General features: G+C 44.4%; 1 protein-coding gene across 6 annotated transcripts in view; it reads left to right on the top strand.

Moving 5' to 3' along the window:
- Nucleotides 1-14,461, top strand: part of GPR132 (G protein-coupled receptor 132) — a 37,102-nt gene extending 22,641 nt beyond the window's left edge. For 3 of the 6 annotated variants that reach the window (XM_061613283.1, XM_061613281.1, XM_061613280.1), the window contains exon 2: nt 11,520-14,461. In XM_061613283.1, coding sequence (XP_061469267.1) covers nt 11,543-12,562 — 1,020 coding nt within the window. In that variant the 5' untranslated portion in view covers nt 11,520-11,542 and the 3' untranslated portion in view covers nt 12,563-14,461. Of the gene's footprint in view, nt 1-9,163; nt 9,354-9,381; nt 9,530-9,751; nt 9,802-11,519 lie in introns of those variants that run through there. The other 3 variants (XM_061613279.1, XM_061613282.1, XM_061613284.1) reach the window with 3 other exon arrangements.
- The last annotated feature ends 1,388 nt before the right edge of the window (nt 14,462-15,849 follow it).

Here is a 15,849-nt window from a genome sequence, read left to right as displayed (position 1 = left end):
CAGGAAAAGGTTTTGCTATGTGCTCTGTGGTTTGGCTTGGTACCTGCAGGAACATCTGAGCCATACAGAACACAGGGTGCCACAGGCCACCCCCAAGGTTCAGAAGAGGTTCAGGTAGCTTGCCGAGAAACTGGGCAGAGATGTCTGCCATCCCATGAAATCAAGCTATTCTCAAACAACCCTAGAATGAGTGCTGCTAAGATTCTTGCATGATTTTCCTTTTCACTGTAATTCTGATTGGCCACAAATATCTTTTCAACTTATCAAACAGCAGCACACACAATATAGCCAGCTGCAGCCTTTGCTAGTCTGGTACCCTCCAGATGGTTTGGACTACAACTCCCACCTAGAGGGTGCCAGGATGGCAAAGGCTTCAGTGCTACATACTTATGGAAGATGAGATGAATAAACAGCTAATAACTGGATCAGGCCATAACCCACTAACCCAGCAGTAACAGCCAGCAGAGGAAATTCATTGTAGTTATTTCTTATACCTTCTTTTATCTCTTTTTCTCTGTTTCTCGGCAAGCAGCCTTACCACACAACACTGATAGGCCAGGGCGCCAGGCCTAGTGTGGTTTCCTTCTTGGTTCAGTATCAAAACACCTCAGTTCCACTGACTTGCTTTCCCCACACCACAACAGGGCTGGGTCTAGTTTGAGGAGGTCCTCAGCAAACCGCCCTCTTTGAACCCTCTCCTTTGTCATGGGCCCCCCTTGGCACGCTTGCCTAGAGGGGCAACAGGCGATAGCCCTTTAGTGCATGCCAGCCACCGTTTTAATTTCCCGCAATGCCTGCATCGCTCCAGGACATTGTGGAAAATCAAAATGGCAGGTTCCAGAGCCCAACCCAGATGCACCATTTTCATTTCCCACGATGCCAGATCAGGGGCATTGTGGGAAATCTAAATAGGGCTTCCAGACTCAGCTACCAGATGCTGACCAGAGCATCAGACACAAACATTATTTAAGGGGGGGAGCAGGACAGGTGTTAGTGGTCTGCCCCATGCAAATCCAGAAGCATGTCTGCAAAGTAAATACTAGGACGCAATGTTTAGAGAGTTAACTAGTTAGCTTAGATGACATTGGCTGCATTTGATTGGATGAACTGGAGAGGTCCTCCTGGCGCTTTCTTCGTTGTTCTCTCAGCACCAAGCAACAGCCTTTTTTCTTTTCCACACCTTTCTGACATCATTTTACTCCTGATTATTTGTTTTTGTTTGTTTGTTTAAATCTGGCTTTTAAGATCTTTCTGCCTTGTAGATCTTGTATACGGTAGGGCCCCGCTTTACGGCGCTTCGCTTTACAGCGATTTGCTAATACAGCGGTCTCAATTAGACTCAATTAGACTAAAGCCCCACTCATACGGTGCTTGTTCCGCTCTTACGGCAGTTTTCGGGCATCGCGCGCCATTCTATTCAATGGGTTCCGCTGTACAGCGGTTTTCGCTTTACAGCGGGGGTCCCAAACGTAACCCGCCGTATGAGTGGGGCCCTACTGTATCTATGACTGTTCAGATATATTTTATGTGTAACAAATTGTTTTGTTTTGTGTTTTCTTGTGTGGGAATTTTGATAGAAGGCAATACAAAAATACGCTTAAATAAATGATTGATTGATTAAAAGTATTTTGCCGAACCACAATAACCAATTAATTGCAAAACATTTTTTTTAAAAAACAAAATTGAATACACATTAAAGCACATGGCTTCCTCCGCCACCCCCCACTCCAATAATCCTGGGAACTCTAGTTTGTTGAGAATTGCAGCTTTGTGAGGGGTCAACTATAGTTCCAAGGATTATTGGGGGGAGGGGGAGGAAGCCAAGTGCTGTAAATGTGCTTTAAATGTATGGTGTGAATGTGACCACAATGGGTGGCTTTCAACTAACTAATTGCACTAGGGCGAGGATTAGCACTAGCACAATGGGACTTACCTCCCTCTCCTCCCCCCCCCTTGCATATCCAAATCGGCTCTAGAGAACAGATTTTGCGGTACACCGGAGGGAGGAGATGGAGAGGTCATTCCTTGCACTGACAGAACCAGCCACTTAAAGCTATGTTGAATACAGCCCTATGGGCAACCAAAAAGTTGCACTACTAGTGCAAGGGCTAGCACTAGCACAACAGGATTACTCTGCCTTTCCTTCCCCCACGCATGCCCCACATCATATCAAAATCTGCTCTGGAGGGTTGGGGGCGGAAACCCAGAACAGATTTAGGGGGCATGTGGCGGGACTCAAACTCCCATCATCTCTGACCATTGTCCTTGCTGGCTGATAGGAATTAGAGTTCAAAAACATCTGGAAGGCTAGAGGCTCTCCAGTCCTGATCCAAAAGCAACCTTTGGGGGCCCATGAGTGCATTTGGAATCTTCAGAGAGTTCCATGGGTGCTGCCACAGAACGGCTGGAGGGGCTGTACCAATTCCTATGTCACCATCCAGGGAGCTGGCTTCCCCACCCCTGCCTGAAGAACATTTGACAGGACTGGCACTAGCAGTCAGCCACGTTGGGCACTGGCCAAGGACCCCAGGGTCTTGGAAGGGGCCGTTGCTAGCCCACCCTAGCTGAACTGCCATTCACCCCCCTCTTCACTAGGCTCCCCAATGATTTTCAGTGACAGGCAGAGAAGGCATGTGGTAGTTGCTGTGAGCCCTGGGTGACTGGAGAGGTTGTGGGGCCTATAGCTGGCACTGTGCCAAAGACCTCCCAAAATCTGACGCCAGCCCAGCTGTTTCGCTTGAGCTTCCAGTTACCCTCAGCCTTGAGGGGAGAAGCAAAGCATACTCTTCTTTTGTCATTAGCCAAGGGACTTAAGGCTACTGATTTGAGTGGATTTGGGATTTGTGTGTGTGTGTGTGTGTATCATTACAATCTGTTGTAAGCCACCTTGAGGATCATCTCATTGGGAGGTGGGATATAAATCCCCTAAATTAATATTGGGTTGCCGTTCAGGAGGGCAATTCTGCGTAAACTTCCCCAAGTATAAATGCCATGTCACTCATTAGGACTTACATCTGAGGAAACCTGATTAGGACTGCAGTCTCATTCATGTTATGCACAGTAGTATGCTGGCTGTTTCCACAGGTGCACTGGAAGCTGCTTTCTACTCAGTCAGACCACTGATCCATCTAGCTCAGTATTGTCTACTGAACAATACCGGCAGTGGCCTTCCAGGGTTTCAGACAGGATTTTCTCCCTACCTGGAGATGCCAGGAATTGAACCTTGGACTTCCTGCATGTAAAGCAGATGCTCCAGCACTGAGCTATGGCACAGCCCTTGTGGCACCCCAGTGATCTGGGAATCACTGCTCTTCAGATATTGGGGGCATTTTTGAGTGGGTTTCCTGAATTTCTCCGCAGCTGAACATCCTCTTTCCTAGGGCGAGATGCATGTTCTCAGGTCCTCTTTTTTAAAAATAAACCAAAAAGTACCACCTGCTTCCTATTGCAAAAGAGAAGGACCCAGTCACCCTGCAGATGCTCAGACAAAATTAACGTAGTGCAGCTATGTGCACCAAGGGGATCTTCTCACCTGATACAAATAAGCAGCTTTCGGAGGGGTGGTTCATTGGAATTACGGTGGGAACAGTTAAACTTCCCCGTCCAGTCTGCCACAGGCACCTCTCTCCTTTCAGTTCCAGCTGTACTTTACAAGGATTTTGTAACTAAGAGAGCACTTCTACGCCATCAGCAATTTACTTCGTATCTACAGTGTCTCAGGTACTCATTTTTAGGTGCATTTCCACATGACATCACAAGAACATGTGATGTTTCTTGGGAAAGTGGTATACTGACACACCTCTTCTGCTCTGTTTTGTACATCACAGCACACCTGGGCATTTTATTTCCAGGAGCAGCCACAGCAAGTTGCCTTTAGGGATGGGGGAGAAATTAGATTCAGATTGCATTTTAAAGACAAATGTATCAAACTCACAATTTCTGAAACAATCGGTGCACCACACCACAGCCATCCCTCAAAATGCACACTTCCGAATTTTGCAATTCAGTTCTCCGACCAATGTTTACAAAAATGCATTATATTGGGGAGAAGTGTGCATAATGAATATATTAGTGAAAATAACATACAAAAATGCATTATATTAGAGAAATTGCTGGCAAAAATGTGTACATTAGTCAAAACTGTATACAAAAATGTGTTTATTAGGAGAAATTCACACAACAATGCTGGTGTATTTTTGTTTTTTTAAGTAAAAGAAAGAAAATCACAGAAAATTTTGATATGGAAGTGCCTACAGTGCCTAAAAGTTTTCTTTTTTTCCCTCCTCCCGCCCAATTATTTTTCTTTTCATGTCGTGTCCTTTGGATTCTAAGACTGAGGGTAGGGGCTATCTTCATAAATGACATTTGTAAGCTGCTCTGGAAGTCTTTTTCAGCTGATGTGTGGGATGAAAATGCTTTAAATAAATACATAAACCATAAGAACAGCACATGGAGAACCCTCTGGCTGCCAATACTCTACAGATGCAAGTACTCAAGGGTGTCCCTATATGTATTTTATTTTTTTGTAAAAGTTTGTATATGCTGCCAATTCATACAAGATAACATGGTGGTGCACAGCACCATTTATCATAAAACACACGCAAAAAAAACCCAGTACAAAATGATTAAAATACCTGGCATAGGTCTGTCAGCATAAAAAGGTCTTCTAGAGTTGCCTGAAAGTCAAAAGTGAGGGTGCCTACTGACTCTCTGTCGGAAGCCTGTTCCACAGCATGGGACCAGTGACACTAAATGCCTGACTTCTGGTTGAGGCCAGCTGGGCCCCTTTAACATGGGGGACAACTAGCAGCGCTCCTCTGGATGATCTATATAGTATATAGTAACGCAAGAGCCTTGAACCTGGCCCACTAGCAGGGGGTTAACACCCATGTTCTCTCCGCAGGCTTTGCTGCTTGACTATCTCCCTCCCTCCTGAAAAGCCTTTTCTTGCTTGCACTACGCTATCAATATCCTGTCCCACAGTGGCTGCTGAAACAAGGTGTGTCAGCAACCTGACCACAACCTGCAACATGTGCAGCACATGTTCACAGTGGAACTGGCTATACTTAGTACAGAATATCCACAACTCAAAGACACACAACAACAGTTGCTATTTGGAGAGCCAATTGCAGCCGGGTTGGAGGTGAGAAATGCAACCGATAGAAACCCACACATTGGCATTTTGTTTCTATGTTTATTATTATTGTTATTATTATTATTGATAATAATAATAATTAATAATAATTAATAATAATTAATAATAATGATATAAATTGCTCTTCATCCCAAAAGGAGCCCAGGGTAGCAAACAACAAGTGACAAAACAATAAAAAAAATTAAAAACACATTTCTAAAACATCTTAAAATCAATTCTAATACAGATGCAGACTGGGATAAGGTCTCTGCTTAAAAAGCTTGTTGAAAGAGGGTCTTCAATAGGCACCGAAAATGCAACAGAGATGGCGCCTATCTAATATTAAGGGGAGGGAATTCTAAAGGGGAGGTGCTACAACTCTAGGGCCCAATTGCTGTGTTGTGCGGAACAGACTTCCTGATGAGATAGTGACCACATTTACACCATACATTTATTTCACTATTATTCCACTTTAAACCCCCAAGGAATCCTGAGAAGTGTAGTTTTGTGAAGCATTCTGAGAGTTGTTCGGAGACGCTAATTCCTGTCACAGAGCTACAATTGCCAGAGTGGTTTAAAAGTCAGTCCCTCTTCCCAGAGAACTCTGGGAATTGTTCTCTGTGGGTAGTATCTGCAGGAGGTCGTCACCCGGAGAGCACAATGATTGATTATATAAGGAGTGGGATGAACTTTCATGTATACTTTCTGATCATGGCCCACCTAAAGCAGGTTACAATATCACAAAAGCATAAGAAGGTACTATGATCTAAAATAACCAGACTTGACAAAGACAGCAGCATGGACACTTATTTAGAAAGGGCAGTTGAAAACATTACAAAGCCTTATTTTAAAACAAAAACAAAAACAAGAAACAACTAAGCAGAGCTATATTTGGTAATAACACAGCTCTGTAGAAAAAAGCCTGTAGTAAAATATTTATATTAAAAGATGCACATGTGCATGTACAAGTTGCATATGTGCGTGCACGCTACAGTCAAGGTGCATCCACCATCCCACTCAAAGCCCTAATACACAAACATTTAAAACCCGACAGCTGTTTTTCGTGACTGGAATCCTGCAAGAAGAAAGGTTGTCTTGAAGGGGGATAGAATTAAACATAAGAACACAAGAAGAGCCAACGGGGATGTGGCGAAAGACCCATCTAATCCAGCACCCTGTTCTCACAGTGGCCAGCCAGATGCCCCAATGGGTAGCCTGCAAGCAGAACCTGCACACAACAGCACTCTACCCTCCTACGATTTCCAGCAACTGGTATTCAGAAGGATGCTGCCTCCAGCAGTGGAAGTAGAACATAGCCATGATGGCTAGTAGCCACTGGAGCAGAGACGAGGGACAGGGAAAGGGTTAAGCATGCCCACTTTCCCCACACAGCTTCTCCACTCCAGAATCCCCTTCTGGAACTGCTAGCAACCATCAAACTTTTGTTCCATGCATTTGCATCTAACATGTCATTCTGCCTTCAGAGGGGGCCAAAACCTAAATAGTAACAAATCTAGCAAGCTACCTCCTATATATATATATATATATATATATATTTATAAAACAGCCACAATGCTGTCCTCCATCCTTGCAGACAAAAAATTAATAAGGACAGTAAACTGGGACAGACCATGTTTGGGCATATCTATACACCTTCCTGGGGGTGGATCCTAGTGCTACCCAGTCATTACTGTTCCATTGTAAACTACAAGCGGAATTGCAATTGCAATTGACTTTCAACACTATTGGGGGCATTGCACTTTTTCTATAGGTATATCCCACTATGTTTGTTTATTTATAAAAGTATTTATATGCTGCCATTTATATATTGAAATATCAGAAATGGAAATGGACTGCCTTCAAGTCGTTCCCGACGTATGGCGACCCCATGAATAGGGTTTTCTTGGTAAGCGGTATTCAGAGGGGGTTTACCATTGCCTTCCTCTGAGGCTGAGAGGTTAGTGACTGGCCCAAGGTCACCCAGTCAGCGTCATGGCTGTGTGGCGATTCGAACTCTGGTTTTCCAGGTCGTAGTCCAACACTCTAACCACTAGGTGTACAAATATAAAACCTAAAACACCATTAAAAACAGTACAAAGCAAACATTAAAATGACTTCCTGGCCAGTCAAAAAAGATTCAAACAGCTGCATAGGCCTGTCAACATAAAAAAAAAAAGTATTCAGGAGATGTATGCCTGAAAGTCAAAAACAAAAGGGTGCTTGCCAAATCTCTGCCTGGAAGGTTGTTCCACAGCATGGAAGATGCCAAGGATTAAACCTGGGGCCTTCTCCATGCAAGGCAGATGCTGGAAAATCTAGATTATCAAATTGTTCAGAGCAGTTTAACTGAGAGGCAGGACACTCAGGAGGGCTAGGGTGGGCAATCTTCTGCCTTCAGCCTGATCTCATGAAGCAGCTACACTCTGGAATTCCTTGCCTATTGACATCAGGCAGGTGCCTTCGCTGTGTTCTTTTCAGCGCCTGTTTAAAACATTTCTGTTTAGGCAAGCCTACCCAGACACGTAGATGTTGATGTGCTTTAATCTTTTTTTACATTGCTTTTTTTAATTGTCTTTTCGATGCTTTTCATTACTGGTTTTTAACTGGTTTTTATTCATAATTTTAATGTTTTTTTGTAAACCGCTTAGGTAAAGCACTACATACATTTTGTGAAAATAAAATAAAATAGTAATTAATTTCACGTGGGTGGCAAGAGGGCAGTAAGGGGGTGGCAGAGAGAGAGAAAGAAAAGGGGGCACCTTGCTTCTTTTGGATCTGGCCCCACCCACTGCTCTGATGTGGCCCCCAATCGGGTGTAGTCATCCAGGGTTTCAGAGGGTCTTAGACCGCTTACTTTTTGGGGAGCAGGGTCCCAGCAAGGTCCCTATGTCTCCAGTATCCTACAAGCCAATCAGCATGAAAAGGGAGTGTGTTAGCCACTGAAAAGAGTCTTCTGTGCTTCCTTGTCCTTTTCTGCCGATTGAAGCCAATCAGAGTGAAAAGAAGTGCGTCAAGCACTAAGAAGACTCTTCTCAGTAGCTCACACTCTCCTCTTCCGTGCTTTTTGTCTCCTAGGGATGTCTGTTGTTGTGGGAGAAGGCATTAAAAAGGATCTCATTCTCAACCCTTCAGGAAAAAAAAGAGTGTGTGTGGCTGTGGCTAACATGAAGGGAACCTGCACTTCTGAATTTGCCACAATCCTACTGCCGCCGACAGATTATCCCACAAGGAAATGCAGCCCTCAACAGAAAAAAAGTTCCCCACCCCAACTGTAGGGCAACAATTAGACCTAGCTAGTGAATACCACAGTCCTCCATAATCATTTGCAACGCGCAAGGGTTCTGTGGCAGGTGAGGAAGGCAGAATGCTCCTTGCCAGACAAGCTGGTACAAAACTGAAATTTTAGTTGAAGCTAGAAAGTTAGAAAACCGCTAACCCGAAACCAATTCCAGAAGGGTAGGAGCTGTGGTGTAGTCTCTGCAAAATCAAGAAAGAGTCTTACTGATGCCTTGATGACTAGCGCATACTGTTGCATATGTTTCCATGGGCTAGATAATACCCACTTAATCAGTTGCATGAAACTGAAGTGAGGGTAGCAATGGGTGTTTCTGTCGATACCAGTTTTTCCTCTCTCTTTTTCATTCCCCCCCAATTTTAAGTTCACTTCTCCACATTTTCACATCAGTTTTTTTTAAGCATGAAAATTCATCAGCATTTAGAGTGAATTTCTCCTCATATGCATATTTTTGTATGCAGTTTGTCCTAATGCACACATTTTTGCATGTTCCCTAATGCAGTTCAATCTTGTATGTCATTTTCATTCATCTATGCATTCTTATACACACTTGACAGTAGTATATGCATTTTTGTACATGCTGCAGGGCTGGACAGCTGCACTGCAAAATTTGGCAGAGTGCAGATTCTGAAGGACAGCTGCCTTTTGGGTTGTGCACTGTTTTGGAAGCACAAATTAGGTCAGTTCACCTTTAAATGTGAACTGAGCTGACCTTCTCCAGCCGCAAGGGAGGATGGCACTTCATTGCATCTGATGCAGCAGGCTGAGCTCATTCGCCCCCCAAAGCGTATGCCACGATAAATGGGTTTAGCATTTAAGAACTTGCAGTGGATTCCTATTTGTTTCGGCCTGGTGCTGCTTGCTACACACAACGGCACAGGAAATATAAAAGGCGGAAGGAAATGAGAATGGGTGGGAGACAAGGTATGACAAAGATAGACCTGTTTACATAAACCGAGGCCCTGGTCGTTAAAAGCTGTCTCTCAATTACAAGGATGGCAGTTGATTTCTTGTTAGCTTTGCAAGGGGTAATGGTGCAAGGGCTCTTGTGACATGCAAACTCTCCATCTGGTGAGCTCCGCTGGCCTTCAAGACATGGGGTAAGATCGATGCAAAACTCCTACCAGAAGAAAAGATCCTGAGAGGAGAGAAGTCATGCATTTGAAGGAAACTGTGCAGCTGAACTGGTCTGGCAAAAAAAACACAAGCAAATGAAGTCAGACCAGTCAGGGAAGGTTTGCAAATCTACTGCAACCAGGATAGGAAACTCCAAAGCTGGGAGGGTTATTAGGAAACAAGAATAGGCATAGCTAGAGGTAGAGCACCTGCTTTGCATGCAGAACGTCCCAGGTTCAATCCCCAGCATCTCCAGGTAAGGCTGGGCATTTCTCTGGTTTGAAACCTGGAAAACTGCTGCCAGTCAGTGTAGGCAATACTGAGCTAAGTGGATCAATGGTCTTAGTATAAAGCAGCCTCTATGTTCCCATGACTGTAAATGCAAGAACACCACATGTCAGCACTTTTAAAAGTGCAGACCTGAGTGACACCATTTTGCAGGGTGATTTGATGAGATGATCTGGGCAAGGCGCAGAGTGTCAGGTTCTAGCACAGGGGTGGCCAACCTGTGGCCCTCCAGTTATTGTTGGACTATGTGACCTAAATACCTGGCCGTTGGCCATGCTGACTGAGGCTGACAGGAGTTGGAGTCCAACAACATTGGAGGGCCACAGGTTAGGCAGCTACAATTTAGAGCATGTCCAGAGAGAAGAGTTCCATCACAAAAAGGCACTCTGCACATGTTCAACACCACTTTACCCTAACACCCTTTTTTAAAAAAATTGGTTCCATTTGGGGAGCGGGGGAGAACGCTGCACATGCTTAGAGGCATTCGAACAAAAACAAATTTGTGAGATCAAAAGCTGCCAAACTGAGTGATGAGCCATGCTCAGGGGTGTTTTTCTTAGCTTTGTATCTGAAGGCTTAACAGAGGATCTTGAGCTAGTTTGACAGCCCGCAAGTGGATAAAGTAGAGTTTCTGGTTGCAAGAGCTGGCTTTCACTTAACAGACGCCATAAATGCTGTGCTGAATTTCCATCACTTGGGAAGGTGGGGGGGGGTCATCACCATCAATGGGAACATTATCAATGGAGAGTGAGTGGTGGTTCATTTCTAAGAGAGGAGTCAGGATTGTGTCCACTGATCCCTAGAGGGGATTCTCTGTGCAAATATATTCAGCACATACTCAGAAATATCCTAAGCTTTAACATTACTTGCCATGTTCCAACAGGCCAAGGCTCAGGTTTGTGGGCTCTGCCTTGGTGATGCCGGGCAAGGATGAAGTTTCACTTTATTGATCTACCAATGAAAGCTTGCAGCCCTAGCAAAGGAAGCATAGGTGGAAGCAAACGGCATTCATACTCCTAAGCGGACAGCAGATCTCCTGCCCTGTATCAGTTATAGGGTTGTCAGGTTCAACCACTGAGACTGATCCTGTATCTTTAGGAGAAAAGAAAGTCAGCCAAGTGCAGGTGTTCTTGCAACGCTGTAATGGGAAAAACCACAAGGTGGAATTCCTCCCCCCTGCACAACTTTTAAAGATACAGAAGACCTCTTGGTTGCCAGGCCCAGCCTCCAAGAGGTCTTCTGTATCTTTAAAAGTTGTGCAGGGAGGAGGGAGAATTCCACCTTGTGGTTTTTCCCATTACAGGGTTGCAAGAACACCTGCACTTGGCTGACTTTCTTTTCTCCTAAAGATACAGGATCAATCTCAGGGATTGAACCTGGAAACCCTAAAGATAGGAAGGGCTGTAGTTTAGTGGCAGAGCATCTGCTTTGCATGCAGAAGGCCCCAGGTTCAGTCCAGAGTTTCAGACAGGAGCCTTACCTGGAGATGCCGGGGATTGAACCTGGGACCTTCTACGTGCAAGGCAGATGCTTTATCACTGACCTAGAGCCCTTCCCCTATGGTCAAAGTCTCTACAGGAAAGGAGAGTTTTGAGGAGGAATGTTAAGGAAGACTGTGGCCCACCATGGACCTATTCCCAATTCTTAGCACCTCTAACTTTCCCCATTTTGCTTTCGGACCTTCAGGGAGCCCAAATGCAGGAGCCCAAATGAATCGCAACATGTGCAATTCCACGGACATGCCATACGAAGACAGCCGGCATCTTCTGGTTGTGGTATACAGCATCGTCTTTATCGTGGGCATTCCAACCAACTGCTTAACTGCCCTCCTGACACTCATACAGATTGGGAAGGGAACCATCACTGCCATCTACCTGTTCGGCCTCTCCCTATGTGAGCTGATGTACCTGAGCACCATCCCCCTCTGGATCATCTACGTGCAAAATGACCACAAATGGACGATGGGGACGCTATCGTGCAAGGTGACCGGATACATCTTCTTCTGCAACATCTACATCAGCATCCTTCTCCTGTGCTGCGTCTCTGTTGACCGCTACGTGGCGGTGGTGTATGCGCTGGAAAGCAGAGGGATCCGGCGCCAGAGGATTGCCGCCGTAGTCACCGTTGCTCTCTTTGGCACGGTTGCAGTGATCTACTGCCCGGTTTTTTTCAGGGATGACATCCAGGACCTGAACAGCACAACTTGCTACGAAACGCCACTCAACTCCCATTTGGTCTATTACAACATCACGCGGTTCTTAGTGGGCTTCCTTATCCCATTTGCGCTCCTCCTTTTCATGAACTACAAGATCTTCCAAAGTATTAAGTCCAGCTGCAGCCTCAGCCCAAGCCAGAAAGCGAAAGTGAAGTACCTGGCAATTGCCATCATCTCCATATTCGTGGTCTGCTTTGCCCCTCACCATTTTGTGCTGCTGGTAAAGTCGGTTCTCTTCTTTCTCTACCCAGATGAGATGTGCAGATTCGAGAGAGACATCTATACCACTTCGGTGGTGTTCCTGTGCTTCTCCACCGCCAACAGTGTGGCGGACCCGTTCATCTATGTGCTGGTGAGTGAAAACGCCCAGCGTGAAATTGATCGAATTTTCAGGGCGTGTGGGATTGAGCTGTCTGTCAGTTCCAACGAGGACAGCAGCAAGATCAACAATTCCCAAAGGTCACCGAAGGAGACAAGGGAGACGTGGATATTAGGAAATAAAGAGGACAGGTAGCTCCTCCTCCTCCTCTTCTACAGGAACTCTGCATTGGCAGAAAAGGGTGGGAGGCGGGCAGCATCTTCAGAGGGGAGGGACGCATTCCTTTTCCCCTTACGTCCTTGAGGCTGAGAAAAAGCCTGCCCACTCTGAGGGATAAACGCTGCCCATTGAACGGTGTGGTCTCATTTGCATTGTGCGCTATGAACTGGCCTTTCGGCAAATCCTGGCCATTATGCATAATAGGTTAATGTCATGATTTGCAGCAGGATGCATTCCAGACATGTTGATGGTGCACCAGCCATTCAGCACCAGCAGATCCTGCTGGGATGGGGGGCAGGCAATGTAGCTCGTGGGCGGTTGATTATTTATTGTGCTAAGAAGGAAGGAATGGAATGTGGCCGTTGAAAAGCTAAATGCAAAAAAGAAATTAACATGTTACCTCTTTGGGATATCCTTTTGTGTGGAATTTGAATGTCTAAACGTTCATGGTATCTTGACTAAACTATTCACTTCTCCATTGCATCCAGTGTTCACACAAACACAGCACTGAAAGCATGTAGGGTAAATATCTCTCTGCAAAGGAGGTTAATCAGGGAGCCAGTTATACTAGAGCAGCAGTTTTACACAATCCCCGATGGTGTCATCATTAAATAAATGTCTATGTCCGTCCACATGGTGGACTCCCGACCACGATGTGGGCATTACCTGTGCATTGTGTGTGCTTGAACAAAAGAAGTATTCTGCAGCTTATAGAAGACACCTGGATTGGGACTTTTGAAAGTCTCCAGAGGGAGGACATTCCATAGGTGAGAGGCACCAACAAAGGCTTAGGAACAAGGACTGAGTCAGACCATTGGTCCATCTAGCTCAGTATTGTCTACGCTGACTGGCAGTGGCTCTCTGGAGTTTGAAAAAAGAGATGAAATCCCAAGAGGCTACAAAGCAATCTATTTCTAGAAAAAGCTCAACACATTTCAGCAGGTAATTATTTTAGACCTTCATCCGTAACTACAGGCCAACACACGTTGGGCGTTTTCTAGAAAGAAATTCCATTGTAGCATCTTGAGGTTTACTCTCTCTCTTTTTGGAGGGGTTGTTCTGAATGCTTTTTGTACTTTTCCTCCAGTGTTTCAGCCAGGGCACTCTTCCAGCTCTACCTAGAGATGCCGGGTATTGAACCTAGGACCCTCTGCACGCAAAGCAGATGCTCTGTCTCTGAGCTACACCCTCCTCTTCTGCAACTTGGATCCTAAGTACCTGTGAGCAGAATTCTACTCATGTGATGCTCCTGCTGACAAGAAGGGAGGATGCAATTTTTGTTGATTTCCTCTGCAGCCCCCCCCCCTCAAAAATCTGCTCCAGAGAATAGGGAGACTGTCCAGACCAGCACAGGAAGTTACACTTGGGGCTGTAGAGAGCAAAGGGAAACTGACAACAATAATCTTGCCTTTCACCAGTGGGAGCTTTGCTGGATCAGAGTCTTTTTCATTTATGAAAGAAACTCAGGACTGAAGCCAAAATCTTTCAAGTACTATTATATTTTATCCCACACTTGCTCCAAAAGAACTCAGAGTGGTGTACATGATCCCCCACTTTATGCTCACAACAACCTTGTGAGGTAGGTTTACCTGACAGAATAGTGACTGGCCCAGTTTCATTTTGTGAGTTTTGTGGCCGAAGTGGGATTCAAACCCAAGCCTCCTTGCTCTAATGCTATACACACTGGCTCTTGTATAAAGCTGCCTCCCACTGTTGATTCCTGAGTCCCCAGCAGCCAAGACTGAAGAATGGTGCAGGTAAAAATGGGGTAGAAATTCAACTGGTTCACATTTAAAGGTAAACTTACCTAATTTGCTCTTTCTGAAACAAGATGTGAACTGAAACCGTTAAAATTCGCACTTCTCTGAATTTTGCAGTGCAGTTCTTCAGTCAAGTAATGTGTACAAAAATGCATGTACTAGTGTAAAATGTGCATATAAATTCATTTATTAATGCAAATATTAAAAATTCATTCTATTAGGAAAAATTGCTTTGGAAATATGTGAGTATTAGGCAAAATTGCATACAGAAATGGGTAATATTAATATTAATTATTATGATATGATATGATATAATGTAATATGTATGTTTGTTTATTTATTTATTAAATTTATATCCCACCCTTCCTCCCAGTAGGAGCCCAGGGTGGCAAACAAAACACTAAAAACACTCTAAAACATTATAAAACCAGACTTTAAAATATATTACAACAAAACATCCTTTAAAGCATATTGAAACACTATGTCCTTAAAAATATCTTTAAAAAAAAAAAGCTTTAAAAACTTTTTTTTTAAAAAAAGGTTTAAAAATATATTAAAAAGCAATTCTAACTAAGACTGGGATAAAGTCTCTACTTAAAAGGCTTGTTGAAAGAGGAAGATCTTCAGTAGTTCCCGAAAAGATAACAGAGATGGTGCCTGTCTAATGTTTAAGGGGAGGGAATTCCAAATGTTGTTGTTGGACTAGGACCTGGGAGATCAGATTTCGAATCCCTGCTTGGCCATGAAACTCAGTGGGTGGGTGGCCAGTCACAGTCTCTCAGCCTAATCTACTTTACAGGGTTGTTGTGAGAATTAAATGGAGAGATGGAGAATCATATGCACCACTTTGAGCTCCTTGCAGGAAAGGTAGTATACAAAAGTAACTAATAACTTGAATTTTAATTAAGGCTTCTTTTAAAAAAAATCACAAACTGACATGGAAAAGCGGAGAACTGATCTTAAGATTGAAAAGATGAGAAACCAAAATTGACAGATTTGCACATCTCTGGAGTGTCCTTCGGCACTGTTCTCACTGCTACATCCTGAGTAAGATTGCCTTATGCTTTGCATTTTTTTCATCACATAGTGCTCATTCACACGGGAGCTTCGCTTCGCACTAAAGACACAGCTTTTGCCATCACCATAGATTTGCAAGGTTCACACTTCCTACCTTCAAATCCACTGTTTTCCATTCACACAAGTAGGCTTTCCTCTGGAAAGGTTTAGTATCATTGTTTCCTTGTAGGCCTACCCCTAATTTTACACGCTTACTCCCTCAGAGTACCCATATTGCTAATGGAGAAGGGGAAGGGTTTTTTGTCAGTTTCATTGTTTCTTGTCAATTGCACGCCCCTCCTGGCTTGAGCCCAGGGAGCATGGGAGTGCAACTGACACAAAACTGTATGAAACTGAATAGAGGAGGGAGGGAGTGAAAGGCAGCTTTTGCGGCTGGCAGAGAGAGGGAGCAGGTGATGGGGCATAAGAGATCCCACCCACTAAAAA

Source organism: Rhineura floridana, chromosome 2 (genome assembly GCF_030035675.1).
Source record: "Rhineura floridana isolate rRhiFlo1 chromosome 2, rRhiFlo1.hap2, whole genome shotgun sequence".
Taxonomy (NCBI): domain Eukaryota; kingdom Metazoa; phylum Chordata; class Lepidosauria; order Squamata; family Rhineuridae; genus Rhineura; species Rhineura floridana.
Note: the sequence above shows the minus strand (reverse complement) of the source record. Positions and strands in the feature narration are given on the sequence as shown.